Below are 19444 nucleotides of genomic sequence, written 5' to 3'. Positions count from 1 at the left end.
GCAAGTCTCCAAGGAGACCAGCTGCTGTTGTACTTTTAACATGTTTTCCCTTTGGACTTCTCAACAGTTTGACACCCTCTTATTCCTTGTTTTCAGTGAGTATTAGGATGTGCAGCGGTACAATGGAGCATGTTTAGACCACAGGACAGTCTCAGTTCATCTTAAAAACTCGGCCCAGAAAACATGGGGGCATTTCAGCATCTTATGTTTCTTTGTGTTTTCTTTGCAGAACAGTTTTATGAGGGTTAGACTATAGATGATTTGCACCTCATGCAATTGTTTACATTTTACACAGCTTCACAACAGTGTTTAGTAACAGTGTTGTAAGACAGGAAGTGACAGTTTAAGTTCAGACAGATGCAAATGCTCTATAATGCATCAGATGTACTTGTATTAAAGTATTTTTTAAGCATAAAAGATGTTGCTAGAAGTTTAATTTCTTTTTTCTCACCCTTCACTATGCGTCAACCTTGGATGAGGTCTGAGAGACTAGTAAGCCATCTGTGACAAACTGTGTAGCTTTTACCAAACATGAATTAGCCACCATTACAGACAGAATTCCACTGCTAACACTGGATAACCCAGCTGGCTTCATATTCGAGGAATAGATGACAACAAGCCAGTCAGTTAACAAAACTACACAAAATGAAATTTCCACATTGGTGGCAACTGTTGAATGGTCTCACCCACATCTTTTCAGCCATTATTTTTCTTTGCTGATCTTGACGGCAAAGTTAAGAGGATGCCTTGAACATTTTTGTCTGTTTCTTCCCTTTTCTTTTTAGGGCTTTTAACAAAGTAACGTCTAGATGACAAAATCAGGATGTATTGCTACAGTATATGTTGAAGGTTTTTGATATGTCTCTCCATCTTGATATTAAAAGCTGTTTGAATGCATCAAGTCAAGAGCATTCATCAGAAGAATGTTGCTGTGTTAATGCAACACAAATGCTTGATTCACAGGAGACGTTCATGGGAGGGTTGATGTTATTTGCAGAAAAAGCGGTAGAGAAAGCTCGCAATGAAAACAGTTTTGATAAATAAAAGCTACAGCTTCAAAGGTCAGCAAAGACCCTGCTGTCACAGATTGTGCTTGATTTTCCTCCAAAGCCACTGTGAGGAATCAGTAGCTGCTGCACAACACAAGCACATGAACAAAGAATTGCTGTTTGATTGGATCATTTTATGTGAAGTGCAGGATACAAAAGTTAATGTGTTGGCATTTACATGTGGAAAAAAACAGCAGAAAACTTGACTTAATTTGTTTTACTCCTGCAGAAATAAGTAACAGCAACTGTACAATAAACATGTTAAATGACCTGTTACAAGTTGCCCAGAAGAGCTATGTATAGGCAGTAAGGAAGAAGCAGTAACAGAAGACAAAGTGATGCGCCAGACAAACAGAGTTAGATCCTGATCAACCAATCACAAGTGATCTTCTTCCTCCTCCTCCTCCTCCTTCAGCATACGAACATTTGGCAAACGATCAAGAAGCAGACAGACACACAGCGGCAAAACATCACACTCACAATATATATATGATACACGAAGACACAATTACCTGCTTTGCTTACGAGGTATCATATAGAGTATGTATACGTATCTTTATGCAGTATCACAGGTGGTGGTGGTGGTATATGTTTTTACAGTATGTGTCATCTCTGATCTGACATGATACTTGCAGGCAGATGAAATTACAACCCACGCACCTGCTTGATATTGAAGTGGGCTTCAGAACAATGTGGGTGTGTTGTAAGAAGGAGGCAGGCACAGGAACGAGCTATAAATTACCTGTCCGCCTCCCTCCAGGTGTCCAGAGATTGGACATATGGACAGGTGGATGGATGGATGGACGGATAGAGAACACACTGCCAGCACTGAGGTCTGAACAAAACACACAGAACCTGAAAACAAACCAGCAGCTTGGGACTGTGGGTGTGTAGTTGTGGGAGAGAAATGGTGACAGTCTATGATGAAGATTCATTGTTCTTTTCTTGCTGCTATCTGTCTTCACTAACATGTGCAGACACTACTGAATACCCACGCCACAAGTCAGTGTCGAGTTTGCACTGTAGATACTAAAATAGAGCAAATTACAGAGAGGTTAGAGACGGAGAAAACATTAAAAATAGGGTATTTGTGATGGAAGGACATCAGGACATATTCAGAAAACCAAGTCTTCATGCAGTGGCATCTATCAAATTACACAAAGAAATAGGCCCATTTCCCCACTTTTCACAAACATCAGATGTGTTTGGTTCATTGACATTTTGAGGCCTGGTGGGAAGCTCCGGAACGCTCTGACCGCCGCCATGATGGCAGCGTCTCGTCCACCAAAACTCCAAATATGGACAAAGAGGGGGATCACGAGCGGAGTTTAGGGGGCGGGCTATTGTGGAAGCAGGAAACTCGCGCTGTGATACAGCAACCATCAGTCGCTCAAAGCGGCAACACCCATAATTATGCGGAATTTTAAGTCTCAATATAATTAAAATGAGTGGTAAAAAAAATACTTGCCCCCAATGGTTGCGGCGTTCTACAAGATAAACAGTATTATTTTAATAATGCTGGTCCATGTTTTTATTTGGAAATAAAAACAAAGAAGAATATAATAATATAATGATATCCTTGATTTCAGCTGGTGGAAATGTGGACTGCTTCCCAGAAAACACCAAGGTTCTTCAAATTCTGAATGGACCTAGTTCAAAATTTACCAGCCTATTTTCTTGGCTAACGTGGAGACGAGTCATGCTGAAGGATTTTACATTGACATGATTGTAAAACTGCATAGCTACATAAAAAGTAAAATAAGAAAATCTTAGTGAAACTGACAGCAAATGTTGTTGGATGATTTTTGGCTGCTGTGAAAATACAAAAGTTTACATCAGATGTGACATCGGTTCAGCAGTTTGCAGTGTGCTGTTGGGCCAAACAGAAGCAGCACATTGCTGTGATGTGGCTCCAAGGCTGTAGCACACTGACAGGGACATTAAACACAAAGCAGCAGGGGCAATTTTAATTACTTTTTGTCTGTCTTGTTGTCTTGGTGAAAAACGTAAATGAGGGATGTTTGCGACTGACTTTGCAACAGCAACAGTGAAGACGAAGTGAAAGCAGGTGGATGTGAGTTCTCTAAACAGCTGATAAAGAGTGCTGTGAGGACAGAGTTGAAGAGACATTAGTTTTGACACGGCTTATTAACCGGAGGCCTCCTCCTCAGAGCTGCTCATGTCTGTTCTGTCAGTTTGAGTTGGACCCATAGAGGACAGTGGCTTCAGGAAGTGAGATGGTTCCAGGTGCTAAGCAGATTATTAAAATGCTAGCATCACTCAGGTCACAGATGCCTGTCATCTGAAAGAGGCACACGTGTGCATTCATGGGATCCATAGGTGGATGCACAGATAGGTTCAGCTTTCTTTAAGATGAAAGAGTCTGAGTTTTTCCCCTGTGCCTAGGGGTGATGGCAAAATGTTAAAGGAAGGAGGAGACAGGACAGAGAGAGGATGAAAAGCTAGAAATGAAAGAGGAAAAATAGCAAATGTCATCCCCTGTTGCCAAAGGCTTTGCTGACACATCCCTGTGTTTATTTAGCCGAGGTGAAAATGGGAGTACATTGGGGCAGCACACTGCTCATCTCTCCCTGTCACCCATTTTACAGCAGGACAAATTAAAACTACTAAAACAAAGGTGTCAGTGGGAAGTCTTTAACCTTTAAACTTGTTCTTCATGACAGATTTTGTGGAACACTTCCTGGTGTGCAAAATAATATTTCAATTCCATCTAAATCTCCGGTTTCTTTCTGCACCCAAATGAAAAGCTTCTCTGGTGGATTGTTACTTACTCTGCTACTATTAATCTTACTTGGTTTTTGGCTTATCCAGGTTGTTAAGAAGACTTGAAATTGAGTGCTGGCAAATATAAAGAGCACTTAAAAAGCTTAGTGGCTCCATAGTCAGGAATATGTTTTTTTTGTTTTGTGAAGCTTTCATTTGGCTTTCTCTGGACTTGGAAGAAAAGTTATATCACATTAAAAATTAACAGTAAGAAGAGAGAGCTGAATAAAAAACTGGAATAAGGGTAGAGGGAAGAGAGTTAGAGACTGCTGGTCAGCAGAAATGTCAGTTGCAGAAGTTGGGCAGGCAGTGGGGAGTGTATATTATATATATATATATATGGTACTGTATGTGAAATCAGCCTCAGCACACATTAGGCACTCTGACTGTTTTGTTATCTTTAGATGTACAGTAACTTGTCCTCTGATGTGGACCCAAACATACACATGTAGGTTAAACAAGGGTTGAAACACACTAACAAACACACAGAATGTTTCTATAATAAAAAAATATACATTTATATTAAGCCTAATAAAAAGCACCTACAAGTATTTATTAATACAAAATGTAAAATTAAAAAACAACTTATCTTTGACAGGACTACTTAAAAAATAAAATTAATTTAAATAATTAAGTTAGAAACCATGAGTAGCCAATAAGCAAATAGTGATTTAAAAAGAGAAATGTGTATTTATTGCACTGATATATATTTTTACTTTTAACAAGTTCCGTTCCACATATTCACTCCACAGATAGAAGCACTCTTCAGAGAGAGGTTTTTTTTTTTTCAAATTTTCCCTTTCAAATAATAACCCTGTGTCTGTCTGAAGATTTTGCCGGAAGTAAATTATTTGTTACTTCTTATATTCTTTCTTTCTGGGAATTATGCAGCATACTTCCTCGTGTACTTAAATATTATGTACATATATGTACATAACTTTTGATCTTGACTTAAAGGCATGACTCTGTGAGTATGCCTACGCCCTTGTGACATTTCATCAACTGTATGGCTTGCGACTGTCAGATAACAAAGGGTGTAAGAGGCGAGCTGCTCAGAGAAACCTTGAACACTCTTTCAGACACTTTGTATGTGACTGTTCCTTCTTGCAAGAATAAAAGCACTAGAGTGATTAATAGTTGATTTTCCTAGCAGTGAACAATCAGATTTGTGTATGTATTTAATTGCTTTGGTCTCTGGTCTCTTTCCCAGCAAGAAATATATGGTATGCTTGTTGCCCATTGCAGAGAAGAAGCTGTGAAGGATAGTAGTCAGTTGACAACAGGTGAAGCTGCTCTTCAGTGTTGTGCACTTTTCATTCTGCTTCACACTGAGGGCTCAACCTTACCACTGGCACAGCTAACGCCTAACTAACCTTTAAACCTTTCTCACAGCATTTTACCAGGTCAAATGCAGGAGTAAGTTATGGCTCCATTTTTTAGATGCTGCTGTAGTGGTTACTGCTCACTGAGCTGATGATACTTAAATGCAACAAAGCAATGTTAGTTAGCCTGTTTGGTAGCTTTTGGATATAGCTCTGCATCTGCATTGCTAATGCAAAGTATGCGCTGACTAATAAACTGGTGAATCACTTTGTGTGAACTTGTTTGATGACAAGGACTGACTAACAATGTGTCATCACTTACCGGTGCCCTGTTCAGAGCGGAGTATATACCTGCACACCTCCTACATGAGCTATCACAGTGTTTATTCAATAAAGGCAAGATAAGAGGATGTAACTATTGATTGCAGGCATAGCTATAACCTCTCCACAATCTCCTTAATGGCACTTGGGGGTCCTCTTTCAGTCTTGCCTTAAGATACAATCACAGATAATAAAGATGCAACCACCTCGTAAGGGTCTTTCTGTTAGCTTATTGATCCAACAGAGTCCTCTGAAGCCAGTTTGTATTATAATGAAGGTTGTAGGTGCATGTTGGAAGCGCCATATGGAGCCCGGATTTGCATCTAATCAGTCCCTGACTGTGATGTTTTAAATGTGTGATGAATATAGGAGTGAGCTTTATTCTGCGTGACTGTCTGTTATCGTAATTTATTTCAATGTTAAAAAATGCTATTTAAATTTGTATGACTGTATGACTAATTAAGAAAACAAGCATTAAATCACTCATTTTCTCACATTACTGTAGATCTGTGTGTATAAAAGTGATGTGACTGTGTGTGTCTGCTTAGTTGTGGATTTGTATACATTTTTGATCGTGGTTGAAACACATTTGAATATGTTTTGTTCTAAGTGTGTGATCATAGAGCTGTGCATGTTGCGTGGTTGGACAGTTACCTCAGGTTACATCCTGAGTTTTAGGTCCAGGGAACTGTGGGTCGTAACAGGAGGAGGGGGCATTTTAACATCCTTATCCTTTGATGTTAGCAGATGAAATCTAGGTGCTGTGTGTAATAAATGCACAGTTCAGTGCACACATTTAAAGGCAATGAGGAGACCCTGTCAGTGTGATTGTGGTCACTGCATTTTAGGTGCAAGGCACCTCAGAAAGTTGGCCTGTTTAATCATTGTCAGATCAGTTTTGTACCACACACTGTACTCCCTCAGGTGTAGAACTACTGATGCACAATTGTAAGAAACACAGACAGGATATAAAATGAAACACACACAAACACAGCAGGCACAGAATAGATAATACCTCCTGTAATAAAGCTCATTGCAAAAGGCCTCATCCTTGTATTTACTCCTGGTCTGGATTACTGTAACAGAATTTTAATTGGATTGCTCAATTAAGTCCTGGAAAGAATCCTGGATTTCCAGATTTAAAAAAAAAAAAGAAACTTGGCAGCACCTCATCTACACCTATCCGCAGTACTGACTCCCTGTCAAGTTTCATGTGACATTTAAAGCTCTTCTCCCCTTCTACAAATGTCTTTATAACTTGGTTCCTTTGCTGTGATCTCCACAGATACACTCACCTTGCAGTGTGTGCTGCTCAGGGGGACAGTGGACCCCTCAGCATGCCTCACACCAGGCTACTCTAAAGGTTTTTCCTCCTGAACCTGTTCCTCAACACTTGCTTGATTAAACAGTGACTCATTTATGAAAAAAAATGAGCCTTTCTGCCCTGGCAAGAAAACGTTCAGGTGCTTTCTCTTAAGTGGCTGTAGTGGTGTCTCCTCTGTGGTGAGTAATGACAGGATTAGATGCTGAAACTGTAAGAATGTTTCTTGTTGGTGAATTTGCTACATACACATAAATACAAACACTGTTACTTTTGTTTGTTGTGTGTGTGTGTCCACCTCTTTTTCAGACTGCCTCAGTCTCTCTGAAGCAGCCTCTGTGTTGATTAGGTCAGATTGAGCAGCAAGAGGTCAGGGATGATTGGCAGTTGACTGTTTGCCCATTCTGTTTGCCAGCTGCACCGTGTCAGTAGTTATCAGCCTGAGCAGGAAAGCCAAACCATAAGAAAGTTTTATTCCTCTTCTTCCTCCAAACTAGACTATGATATAAAATGTATAGAGTTTTAAATTTTTTTAACAGACACAGAGCTTGGCATGACTCTTATCTCTCTTTGCCAACTACATCTGCTGCTGTCTGTCCCCTTCCAGCCATTTCTCCTTTTTCACTAATCTGACCCGTATCTTAATCAAGCTCTACTTTCATTGAATTTCAAATGATCAAAGGCACCTTTAACTGTCTTTTAACTTCGTATTTTTCCTGAGGCTACACAGAAGCACAACCCAAGATGGTTTTAATTATGCTGCAAACATTACAAGCTATCTGCGGAAGAGGGCTTAAACTTTCCCTGCTCTGTCTGCACCACTCAACCAAATGACAAATCCTGTTCTCAATCAGTCATTCACAATTTTTATAATTCTGATGCACAGTATCCAAAATGCACAGTATCCAAAAAGGAGCAGGCATGCAGACTTGTTGCCCCCTGCATTCAAAAATATTTGCAGACTAATTCTAAGTCAAGATGGCTAGTTAGAAACAGAATAAGCTCTCCTTTCAAAGGGCTGTAGCACTTTTTATGTATGTAGACCAATGCACACATACATTCCAAGCAGAACCCTACTTTAACCATTTTCAGAATAAAATCAGTACTCTGTAAGTGCCCATGCAGGATAATAATGGCTCTCTCCCTTTTTCTTACTCTCCCATCTGTCCATCTCTCCCTTTGCCTCCCTCTCTCCCTTCCTTCTTCTCCTTTGTGTCTTATTGTCTCCCTGCTGTACTCATCTCTGCACCATTAATCTTCCAACCAATGAATTGGAGCTCCTGACTCTATCACTCCTATTATCGACTGCAGCCGTCCCTTATTTATGTTCTATTTTTCTCCCTCTCTTTCTCACTCAGCCTTCCTACTGTTGTTCCATTTACTGGCATGCAATTTCTAATATGAATAATGCAAACAGGGAGACAAAAATAGCTGCGCCCTTTCATTCTCTTGGTTGGGATTTGTTCTGCAGTAGTTTAACTAAAAGTATTTGGGTTGATTTCTATTCAGCGATGCCAGCTACTTTGTAAAGAGTAATGAGGAATTTGGTTCGAAATGTATCGGAGCTCCCAAAGCAGCATTCTTACTGAAATAGACTAGAACGGCTGATTGTGAGATCTGGGTGCAGATTTATTCAACCTCGCAGCGCTCATGAGCACTGATCCAGGATCATGGAGGTGGTTCCCAGGACAATCCTGTTCATTAACTAACACCCAGAGCAGCTACACCAGCATATGGCAGTCTGCAGGCAAAAATTAAATTTCAGCTTCCAGCGGCGTTGATGTGCCAGTGTTACATGTAATGATATCAATGTGGCCAGTTTTTGCTTGGCAGCTTTCTCAAATTGACAAAACAACATGTAAATGAATCGAATGATCTTAGCTTTGTTGCCTTGTTTGCCTAACATACCTGTGGAGTAAGTACTTTGATTGTAGGCTCCATTTCTGTGATATTGTTCTGGTTTCATAGCAAGTACAGGAATACAATCATTTTACCAGGCTGAAGAACTCACAAAATGTGTTTGTACATCAAAGACCCATACATGACTTCTTCATTATGTCTCACTTCCACTTGCCGAACTGCCGAAAAGAAGAAACACTCACATAAGACCACGTTAAGAATACTATTTCAGGTTTGCCGTGACAAACTTTGTGTTGCCATGGTGAGTGTGTTAGTGGGTAATATGGGTCACACTGGAGGCTTTTTAGATAATCACCTTGAGTTTGTAGTGCTCCTTACCTTGATAGTTGTGCAGGGTTGCATAAACATGCTTTGAATCTCCACAAGGCTCGGTAATTTAGTAATTTTCTGCTATACCTCCCCTTATTAAGTTTGCATAAGCCTTAGTCCTCTATCATGTAAAGAAATCATAGTGAGCCACACAATAAACATCATCTTCCAGAGCATTTTGAAGATCACATTATAAGGGGGGTTATTCATAAGTTCACGACTTAAGGTAGAAAAAAAGCACTATAAATATACAGCATTTGTTGCTGCAGCATTATGCTGAGAGGAGGAGCACTTCCTTTGTCAGCTTCACAGGTTGAATCTTCGGAAGAGATCAGAGGACTGTGAGCCTCTTTCTGATGTGATGATGACCAGCCCTCCAGGATGGGGGTCATGCTGCCACGATTGAATTCAACAACCCTCTTAGAAGGGGAGCTCGGCCTTCTTCTGATAGCACTTCTCCTGGACTTTCTTGGATAATAAAACCTTGAGGCCAAGGTAGCAGCTGAGTGTCCATTTTCTCAAACAGGGCTGGCTTACAATTTTCAATTATCTGAAACAGAAACACTACAAAAAGTCATTGATATTGAGCTGTACTTGCACAGTAGCTGTAAAACATCTCATGTTCCTTATATGTACTAATGCTGTAAACAACAACAACAATTACCAGTATTAAAAAGCTCCCAGATTTTATTTTAGTATTATTACTTTTAAAGGATTAATGTGACGTTAGGACAAGTGTGCACATTACAGTGCGGTCTAAAGCATTTTGTGTGCGTGACAACTTACAGTTGTCCTTGTTATTATGAATTAAGCCTGCACCGGATAAGTGCGGTTTTATTATAATAAAACAGGTTGGTGTTCTTTTTCCCAACTGTATAACTGTGGTGCAGAGAATTTGGTAATAAAAATTCAGCTGCAGTCACATCACATACAGACCCACAGTGCCTGGAAGTGAGTAATACTTCACAGAGCTTTGTGGTACTGCTCTGAAAACAAACAGACAGCGGTCTGTTCAGTAAAGAGAGGTGGGAAAGGGATTCTGGCAGTCCACAGTCGCTTCAGACATGTAATGTGCCAGAGGGATTTCTGAGGACTAGACTGCCACAACACACTATGCACTACTATCAAACTTCACTGTCACACTTTTTCCTCTTTATTGCACCATTGGTCATATTTTTTTCTCTTTTATATCTGTCGCTGTTCATTTGTCTTGTTTTACATTGCTTATTCTCCTATCTGCCACTTCCCATCTCTCTTCCCTTTGTCTCTATTATTCAATGTATATCATTCGCTGCCTTTGCATTGCAACCAGTGGCAGCTTGTCACGCAGACTGGGAATGTTTGGTCAATGTTAGTGGAAGTGATAATGCTGAACAGAATGAATTACAGTGTTAAAACATGTTTTTTTTTTAGTGGCTCCTGGTCACTGATGATTTAGTGAAAAAACGGGGAGAAGTTATTATTTTCATAAAACTAATTATCTCGGCTGCAGTTAAAATGAATGAGAAATGGAGAATACTATAATTATGCCAATCTGTTTATTAACTTTTATATGAAAGTATGATTTATGGACTATGGGAGCCTTCTGATCTGCTCTCATTTGTTGGGGTTATCATGGCGGGTGGGAGTAGAATAAGAGACTTGTGAAATGAGCCCTTTCTGTGTGTGTGTGTGTGTGTGTGTGTGTGTGTGTCTCGCTCTCTCTCTGCCTGACACCCCCTCCTTGCTTTGGTGCTTGTTTTTGTTTAATAAAGCAGATTAATTAAGCTCATTGGTATTCTAGGACACTGCTTCCAGCTGTTTCCCAAAGCTGGGATCAGCGAGGTCATCCATTTGAACTGTTGTTGTGTGAAGGGAGTCTGGAAAGAAAGGGCCGGGAGGCTAACACCCACTGCAGAGATGTATTTGATGGGTGGGATGGATGGATTTCTGTGACAGAACCTCAGCCGATCGGACACTAAATCTATCACCCAGTCCTTCTGAGATTAACAACTCTGCGATGTGTGTTCATACCTGAAACAACTTAGTTTAGCTGTAATTAATTGCTGCTCGCCTTCAGTCTTAGGGTCTCTGATGCATTGCTGTCACAGCAGATGAATGTTCACCGTGTAACAGATCATTTATCATTCTATTTGAGTGTAAGTCAAAAAGGTAAATAGCTTTGTAAACATATGATAAATAGGCAGCCTCATCAGCGTGATAGATATTCCCTGTTTTGTCTTGATGCAATGTTTAATACATAATGCCATCTGACAGTGCCCACTTAGCATCAGCTTTAATTTTCAGTAAAACATGATAACACAGTTCTGGGGCCTGTGCCAGAAACATTGAGATCCGCTTATGAGTTAGAGATTGTAACTCTGAAATAATGAGTCTCGCAAAATGTTGCAAGTATTTGTAGAACACTGCAAGTAATGACAGTGTTGTTGAAGCGTAACGTCGATATACAGTGTAGAGGAAAAATAGATGCAGCAGATGAAGGACGTAGTGCAACCTCGGGTCAGTGAGTTAACTGTACCTTTTAGTATTGCATCGATAAGCAGACTTTAAGCTGAGGCAGCATTCTGGGGAAGTGGTGTCAGTGTGAATTACAGTCCAATCTCAAGTAGTATATAAAAGTTCATTCTTTCAGGGTAACATTTCTTAAACATTGTCTCAGTAAATTACAATCAGTAACCACAGCAAAGCCATTTACCTCCATTGACATTCATTATTCACTGTTCTAATAGATGGAAATTTCTCATCATGAACAAAAAGACAACAAAAGATGCTCACAGTAAGTGCACAATATCACAGAGACGGTGCAAGATCTAAATGTTAAAAGCCATACTGTTTTAATGACAAGAAAAATCCCTCAAACATGAAGAGCAAGATTTGAATGCAGAGGTAAAAAAGATCTCATATTTCAGACTATTTTTTAATTGCCCTGTGAAAAGATGTTTTACATTTAAGAAGACAATTTCTCCGATCTACACCGAGACTTTTTTTGGCTGCTTTGGTTGCTTTGGTTGCTTCGGTAAAGATGGAGCAGTGTAACATAGCTGTTTTCATCATGCCTTATTATTATGGTGTACTAATAACATGTATTCTCCTATAAAAGGAAAAAAAATATTTTTATGCTTTTCACCTAATGTGTCATTTTCCTGCAGGTATTGAGTTCTAGGTTCCCAGTGTTTCATCTGAGTTTTGTTTTTTGCTGACCGGCGAGTCCTGTCTCCTACCTTTTTATTCTTCTGCTGTCCTTTTTTTAGTGTGGAACTTCAGCTGATGCAATATGAATGCTGTGTCCTTCCTAGTGTTTGTGTGTGCGTGACAAAGCTGGTCTGTTTGTGAGTCTTTTGGTACTCACAAACATCAGGCGCTTTACGCTCCTCTGGTGGCAGACAGGAGGGGAGCCTGTTGTCACATTTTTTCATCATTACCTTCCCTGCCCTCCTTCATCTCTCTCCCTTGGAAGTTAAAAAAGTAATCAAAGGCTTGGCATATGACAGCTCTGTCTCTTTGCCTCTTCTACTCTAAAAATTTGTTTTTTTCCCCTCTCCTGAATCTTCTGCAAACACTGGTGCCTTCCCTCATTTCAGGGGTGCTGAAAACCTCTCCAGCTTCTCTCAGGGGAGGTGTGCCTCCTTTGACACCTCTGCTTAGAGGAGGATGCTTAGCCACTCATTTAACAGCTCTGCAACGTTGTTCCTCCTCTGGGAACCCCGCAGCAATGCTTTATCTCCTCATAGCTGGCCGAGAACTTGCTCTCTCTCTCTCTCTCTGCTCTATCCTCCTGCCCGTCACACCGCAGCATTAACATGAACATGCCCCCTAGCAGACCACAGAGAAAGAGCCCTGCAGTGCTCTGGCCAGAGTAGAGCGCTAAATCCCAGATCAGGGAGAGAGTTCAGACTCCCTGGAGAGCAGGTCTTGGCTGGAAGGGTAGATAGTTAGTGTGCTGGACATTAGGGCTTTGGCAAATCAAATGCTGGATTAGGAGTAAATGGCGAAGAGGACATTTCACTGGGTTTTAGAAGCCCTCTGGGGAAATAACCCTGTATTTCCTGCTTGTTGGCATATGCATGGCACTCTCAGCTGTGGCATGCACAGTGATATAAGTGTTGTTGCTTAATGCCTCCTTGAATTAGAAAAGGCTGCGGTTGGTGCTAATGATGTTACTTTCTCATATGTCAATTAAGGTGTCAAATTACTGCATTGATAGATGGATGGATTCATGGCTCTGTACGAAGATGGATGGATAACTTTAGCCTTTATACACTCAGACCTAAAACCACAAAACATCTGTCTTTTCCTTCCATCGATGGTGCTTAGTGGTGATAGATTTATAACAGAGCACTAAGCGTGTGTTTCTGCTGTTTCTTCTTAAGGATGACGAGCCAATTGCTGGAGGGACTGATGACAGGGACCATACCCACATCCGGAAGTTCCTCAGCCAACATCACAAGAAGTTGCCATGGAAGCCAGAGGTAATGAAGATTTTCTGCTCTCCTGTTTGTGCTTATTTTCTCAGGTATTCTTTAATTATTTCCCTTTAAATCCTTTCTTCAATCTTTCAGACAGAAGTATTACTTACTTTGCTATTTGTGCCTTCACAAGGCCACTCACACACAAACCGTCATCATATTTCATCAGTAATTAATCTATTTAATAATGTGGAAAAAAAAACTTCATTAATATCACTCTTGAGAAATAAAATGTGTCTGCAGATGTCTTACTCTCATTTTTCTTCAGCCTCAGTCTTCTTTTTAAAGAGCAAGTCAAAAGAGATCCAGTAATTTCTCTGGCATTATTATCAAAAGAACAAACTGTGTCTAATGGTTGTACCTCATGATAATAAATCAATTTAGTAGAAAGATAATATTACATAGCAGGTTATATTTAATGGCACCTGTGACTAAAGATTACCAGTCAATGTGATTCATCCATATTTGTCAGCTCACTCCCTGATGTGGTTTACACACCCGCTGTAACAAAAGGAGCAGCAGACAGGGCAATTAAGCAGTGGATTAGTGATAAGGAAAGCGGCTGTAGATTTGTAACCTGTTCAGCAGAGTTTAATTAAAGGTTTGCGTATGTATGTGTGTCTGTAAGCCTAATCTGGAAAATGTGATTTATTAGTCTTTCCCTATGTGGGGTAAAGTTTGAATTCTCACTGCTCCACTGCGGTGTGTGGGATGAGGGTACACTGTAGAGAACAGACACAATTTATACACTCACATATGAGGAGGATAATAGTGCAGAATAGTTCCCTGAGTTATTCACAGTTTGACTGCAGGGATGCTGTATTTTGTTTTACAGGATTCTTCTCATATGTCTTGCTGCTTCCACAAAGCATTATGCATGTAAGCTTTTGCACAAGGCAGCATTACAGCAGTGCTGAACACGGTAGGGGCTGTGATAATGTTACAGTACCTGCGGTTTACATTTTAGCAGACGCTCCTGAGTGAGTGGCTCTGGAGTTAGCACATCTCTGTCTTTATGGCTTTTCTCAGCAACACAATACATCAAATGCAAAATTATCCATCATACCGCTGCAGCATGAAAACCACTGACAGGGGGAGTGGATGATATCGATTATCTCATCACAGTGGCACCTGTCAAAATGTGGGACATACTTTGGCAAAAGCCAAAATGTGGTGACTAGATGACAGGACCAGAGCATCTCCTTTACAACAGTCCTTGTTGGGTGATATATTCCACACACATAAACATTGTTGCACTTCATTTTGGTAGTTGTTCTCCCTGATGATGGCAGAGATGCCCCAGATTCTCTAGATCTAATTCCTAGTGGGCATCTTTGGGATATTCTGAGAAAATAAAAAGGATATGCTTCTAATGTCTAAGACTTTAAGTTAACATTAAGTGATGACAGTTACTGTGCTGTACAAGTCAAGCTAGTAGTCACATGTGGATAATATCTGTTTTTAATTTAACATGGCCTAGAAACAGCTGTTGTCTCAATAAGGAGCCTGCATCTAAATGCGGATGATGCTTTTTAACATAATTTAAAAATACAGAGTCACATTGATATAAAACAGCCACCCTCGGACTGCAGCCAAACAAGCTATCTTGTTTGGACCATGTAGACTAATTGCACAAACACAAATTGATTTCAAAGCTGAATTGCAGCATGGCTCTTTATTATGCACATTGCATTCACTCTCTGCTTGGGGTTTCATCATTTTGCATGTGGAAACTGTGAAGACCACAAAACCAGTTTGCACTCAGAAACATGTTCATGACTTCATTGACCAAACATGTTTTCTTATTTATGGTGTGGATTGGAATAGCAAAGCAGCCTCAGAAGGGACATAAATGTTGCAACATCCACACCCACTACATTATACATTAGGCGTGACCGACGTCAGAGCTCACTTCAACAGGGCACCACTTCTTTGACTGATTTCCAGCCTGCGTGTAAAGCAACATGTCGTCTTAATTTCACTGAATATACTGCAGAAATACCCCATACTCTCTTATTTCTGACTTCTGCCATGTCAAGCCTAAGCCAATTTTGTCAGAAACCATGGAGTGCAGCCACTTTTCCTTTGCGTTCCTCACAAGCTATCTGTCCTAATTAACAGCATTAACTTGTTTTCTTGGTGCACAGCCAAAATGGTAGAGGTCTGAGGGGCCACTGAGCTGGCACTGTCAGAGGCGTAGACTCAGACTGGCAGAGGTAGAGCGTTGCCATATGCCAGCTGTCACAGCCTGGCAGAGGTCACACGGACAGTCAGAGTCTACATGCACAAATGCTTGGTTGCTGTGTGCAAGAAAAAAATTAGAGGAGGTTGACTTCATTTCTCCTAAACCTTGTACAGAGGAAAGTTTATTTTTTTAATACTGTGCTGTGAATATGGCCTGTATTGGTTACAACAGGTTGACCTCATTAAATACATGAAATCCCCAGCCAGGAAGCCGATCCAGAGGTGACAGCGGATTAGCAAAGATACATGTGTGCAATATGTACTATGTCTGTCAAGGACACCAGAACATCACTGAGATCAAGATACAGTTTATTAAAAAGTGGTACATATTTTTACAGGATGTGTCACTGTTTCTGTGAAATAGCCCTGAGCTACTGAAGCCTCTGTCATTGTGACATGCTTTGCTATGCTTTGATGTGGCAAGTAACATTTATGTACAAAACTAGCAAATTTATATTGTCACACAAACCACTGATTCACTTCTCCAGTAATCAGAAGATGTAGCTAGAAACTAACACAGTGTTGCAATAAAGACACAAGCCAATAACAAGCCTTACTGCACACAGCTGCGTTTTTGTAGGCTTGAAACAAGGTGAGCCCTTCTGGCAGGGTCACTCCTCTGTGAAAACAAAAGTACAGCAGTCTGTAAACCTGTGTTGTCTGTTGAGGTCATCATAACTGTAGTCCAAATTATTGTCCAGGTAACAGACATTGGAAAGCAAGCCAATGAAAGCTTTGACTTTCTGTTCACCCTGCTACATCTTTCTTATTCTGGCTCCTGGCATGTAGCTCAAAGGCTGGTTCTCCATGTTAAATGTGCATTAGAATAAACTATCTTTCTAATAGCAGCTATATTGATTCATGTAGTGGCACTACACGAAGTTACCATCCTGGTCAGGTTCATCATGCTGACTTAAAAAAACTTGTGTCTTCAGCCCATATTCTTCACATACAGATGGTCCCTTTAGTCATGCAGTAGCCAGACGTGGAGGGATTGACAGTCATTTGCAGCAAAGCTGACATGGATCTAGAGAGAATTTGAGTATATTAAAAATATGTTGTCAGGAGCCGAAAGTGATGGTAAGAGGGATTATAGTGACATTTAAATCATTGTAGACTTTGAAGGAAACTTTTCTACGTGCTACTGGTATATGTTGAAGTCACAGAGAGCACATATTTGACATGAATGGAATCCTAATCCCAGCTGTATTATTACACTGAAGGTGCTAAGCCTGGCTGGTCGTTTGGCACAAGAAGACAGCTGGAGGATGACTGACTGGCTCAAATGTCTAGCATTGTGAGTCTTTCTGGATATGAACGATGTAAGATGTGTGTACTTTTTGGTTAAGCACATTTGGACAGCCTATTATTTACCACTCAAGAGGCAAGTGAGGAAGATACTGTGGCACAACACAGGCACATGACTCATGTGGGAGCAGTCCTCACAGCTGTCTCCTCACACCGAAACACATGCACTGACAAGACTGGAGGAAGAATTAGATCTTTGTCTCGTCTCCGAGCCTCTCCTCATGCCACAGTAATGTGAGGTGAGGATGCAGGGAAAGACGTCTGATGTTCATGTCAGTCTTTCTCCTGTCTGTCCAGCCAAAGGCACAGCAAAAATGAGGCATAAATGTAATTTCTCTTACTGGCGTTTGACTGACAGCTTGTTGCGGTAGATGAAAAATATACTGCTCATCTCTCATCTTCTGTCTCATGTTCCTCAGTTTGACATATCCACTGCAAATGTATCCCTCCCCTTCATGTTACATCTTTGGCATACAGAAGATATGTAATTGTAGGACAGATGGCAGATTATACAAACCCTCATTACTGTAGTTGATGAGGCTGGAATCTAGATCATATGAACCTTGTCTTCCATTTTTTGCTGCTCTCTCTGTGTGAAATGAGTTCTCATTATCTCTGTACATAACGTTTTCTGTACCACTTGAAAAAGCCCTTACTGTACTTATCCCACTTTATTTCCTAATGCACAGAAGAAGATGAGATAGATTGCAACAGTCTAAATGTGCTTTATAAATAATGTTGTGTTGATATTACATTTTTATGATATTCATAAAAGTGCTGTTCACCGTTTCATTGAGCTCCTACATTTCAACACAACAGCTCAGTTAAACCGCAGTACAGTGCTAACATGTATCAACACTGAGCTTTAATGCCATCTCCCCTACAGTATATGCCCTCAGGGAGCAAGCGGAGTGGTATTGCATATACCACAGTATGCCTTTGCCAGGAACATCATGTCTCAGTTTTCTTACCCAACGGGGATTTACAGTGTCAGTTGGTGCGATATCTTGTCAGTGGGTGCACTGAGCAGCCATTTGTCAGTGCCTTGCTGCCAGCAGGATCGCAGGAGGCTGCGCCAGATTTTGAGAAAGGGAGATAGCCTCCTGGAGGAGAAAAAGAGAATCTCTGGTCGATAGTGTGACCAGATGGATGAGAGAGAGAAGATATTGGAGTAAAGTGGGGACACAAATATACTTAGACACAGAAATGTGGAGGGAAAGTGTAAGGAACAGTATTTGTCACTTGTTTTCTTTTCAGGACATCTCCCATTATTTGCCTGTGTAAAAGTGAAGGTAAACAACAACATGTCTTTCCTTAAAATGTGGATGTGGTGTAGCAGTCAAAGCGGTGTTTGCTCTGAAAACGTTCCCTGGACTCACTCCTCTCCCCTTTGATGAAAGGACAACAGAATGTGCAGCTATATGTGTTTGTTTTTTTAACATGAGGTCCTTTTCTCTGTCTAAATAGATTGAATTGATAGCTGAGAATTGTTGATTATACAGCTAGCAGCTAGTTGTATGGTAAAAATATGGCTTTGATCCACTCAGAGAACCACAGTCAGAGAGTAGCGTTCTGCCTATGTTCTGTAACATGTTTGAAATATCTGTGGCAATGTTACAGTGGCAGCCTGCTGGGACTGCTGTCACACATTAAGTCATGTAGAATATATATATTATCGGTGGTCATTGATGGCCATTCAGTACACATAATTAGAGTTTACAGCGGGTACTTCACATATTTAAACAATAGCAAGCTGTCAAGACCCAGAGGCAGCAGTTCACAAAAGCATCTGCAAAGTGGCTTCGGTGATTTATATATAATAGACTCATGAACTGAGAACACTCCAGTGATTCCAGTGACTCATCTTAGCTGGGTGGAGACAAACCACAATATTAAATTAAAAAATCTGAAATACTTGAGTGTTTTACATTGAAACATTAAGATTGGAACACACAGTTTGCTTTGACTAAAAAGACCAGATGTTCTAGTTTTAATGGCAACATTACAGTTAGAATCTCAGAGAGAATATTCAAAGCACATTGATGTTGTAGAAAAGATTTATAGACTTAAACACATTGAAAATAATTTCTACATCCTAGACAGTGTTTTCCACTTCTTTCTTTGTGAGAAGCTGAGAAGCAGATGGAAGAAAGGGAGAGTTTAGTAAATCAACACGTCTGAAGCACAGTGTTTATCCACATCAGCACAAGCTTCACTGTTACAACATGATTTTACAAATCTACAGTGACATAAAAATCTCTGCCTGCAGGTCCCGGCCATTAGCCCAGCAAATAGCCACTTTGGACAAATGACCTCTGCCTCAGCAAACCAAAACTACAAAACAAGTAACTCTTGACAGTATGTTCCCTCAGAGTAGACACAACAGTTGTACTTTAGAGA

At 40.4% G+C, this 19444-nt stretch overlaps 1 protein-coding gene across 1 annotated transcript in view; it reads left to right on the top strand.

The window, feature by feature from the left end:
* Nucleotides 1-19444, top strand: part of b4galnt4a (beta-1,4-N-acetyl-galactosaminyl transferase 4a) — a 116644-nt gene that overhangs the window by 50061 nt on the left and 47139 nt on the right. The window contains exon 3 of the mRNA XM_028408597.1: nt 13397-13495. Coding sequence (XP_028264398.1) covers nt 13397-13495 — 99 coding nt within the window. The remainder of the gene's footprint in view (nt 1-13396; nt 13496-19444) is intronic.

This window comes from Parambassis ranga, chromosome 6 (assembly GCF_900634625.1).
Source record: "Parambassis ranga chromosome 6, fParRan2.1, whole genome shotgun sequence".
Lineage (NCBI taxonomy): Eukaryota > Metazoa > Chordata > Actinopteri > Ambassidae > Parambassis > Parambassis ranga.
This window is presented reverse-complemented; position numbering and strand designations above follow the sequence as displayed.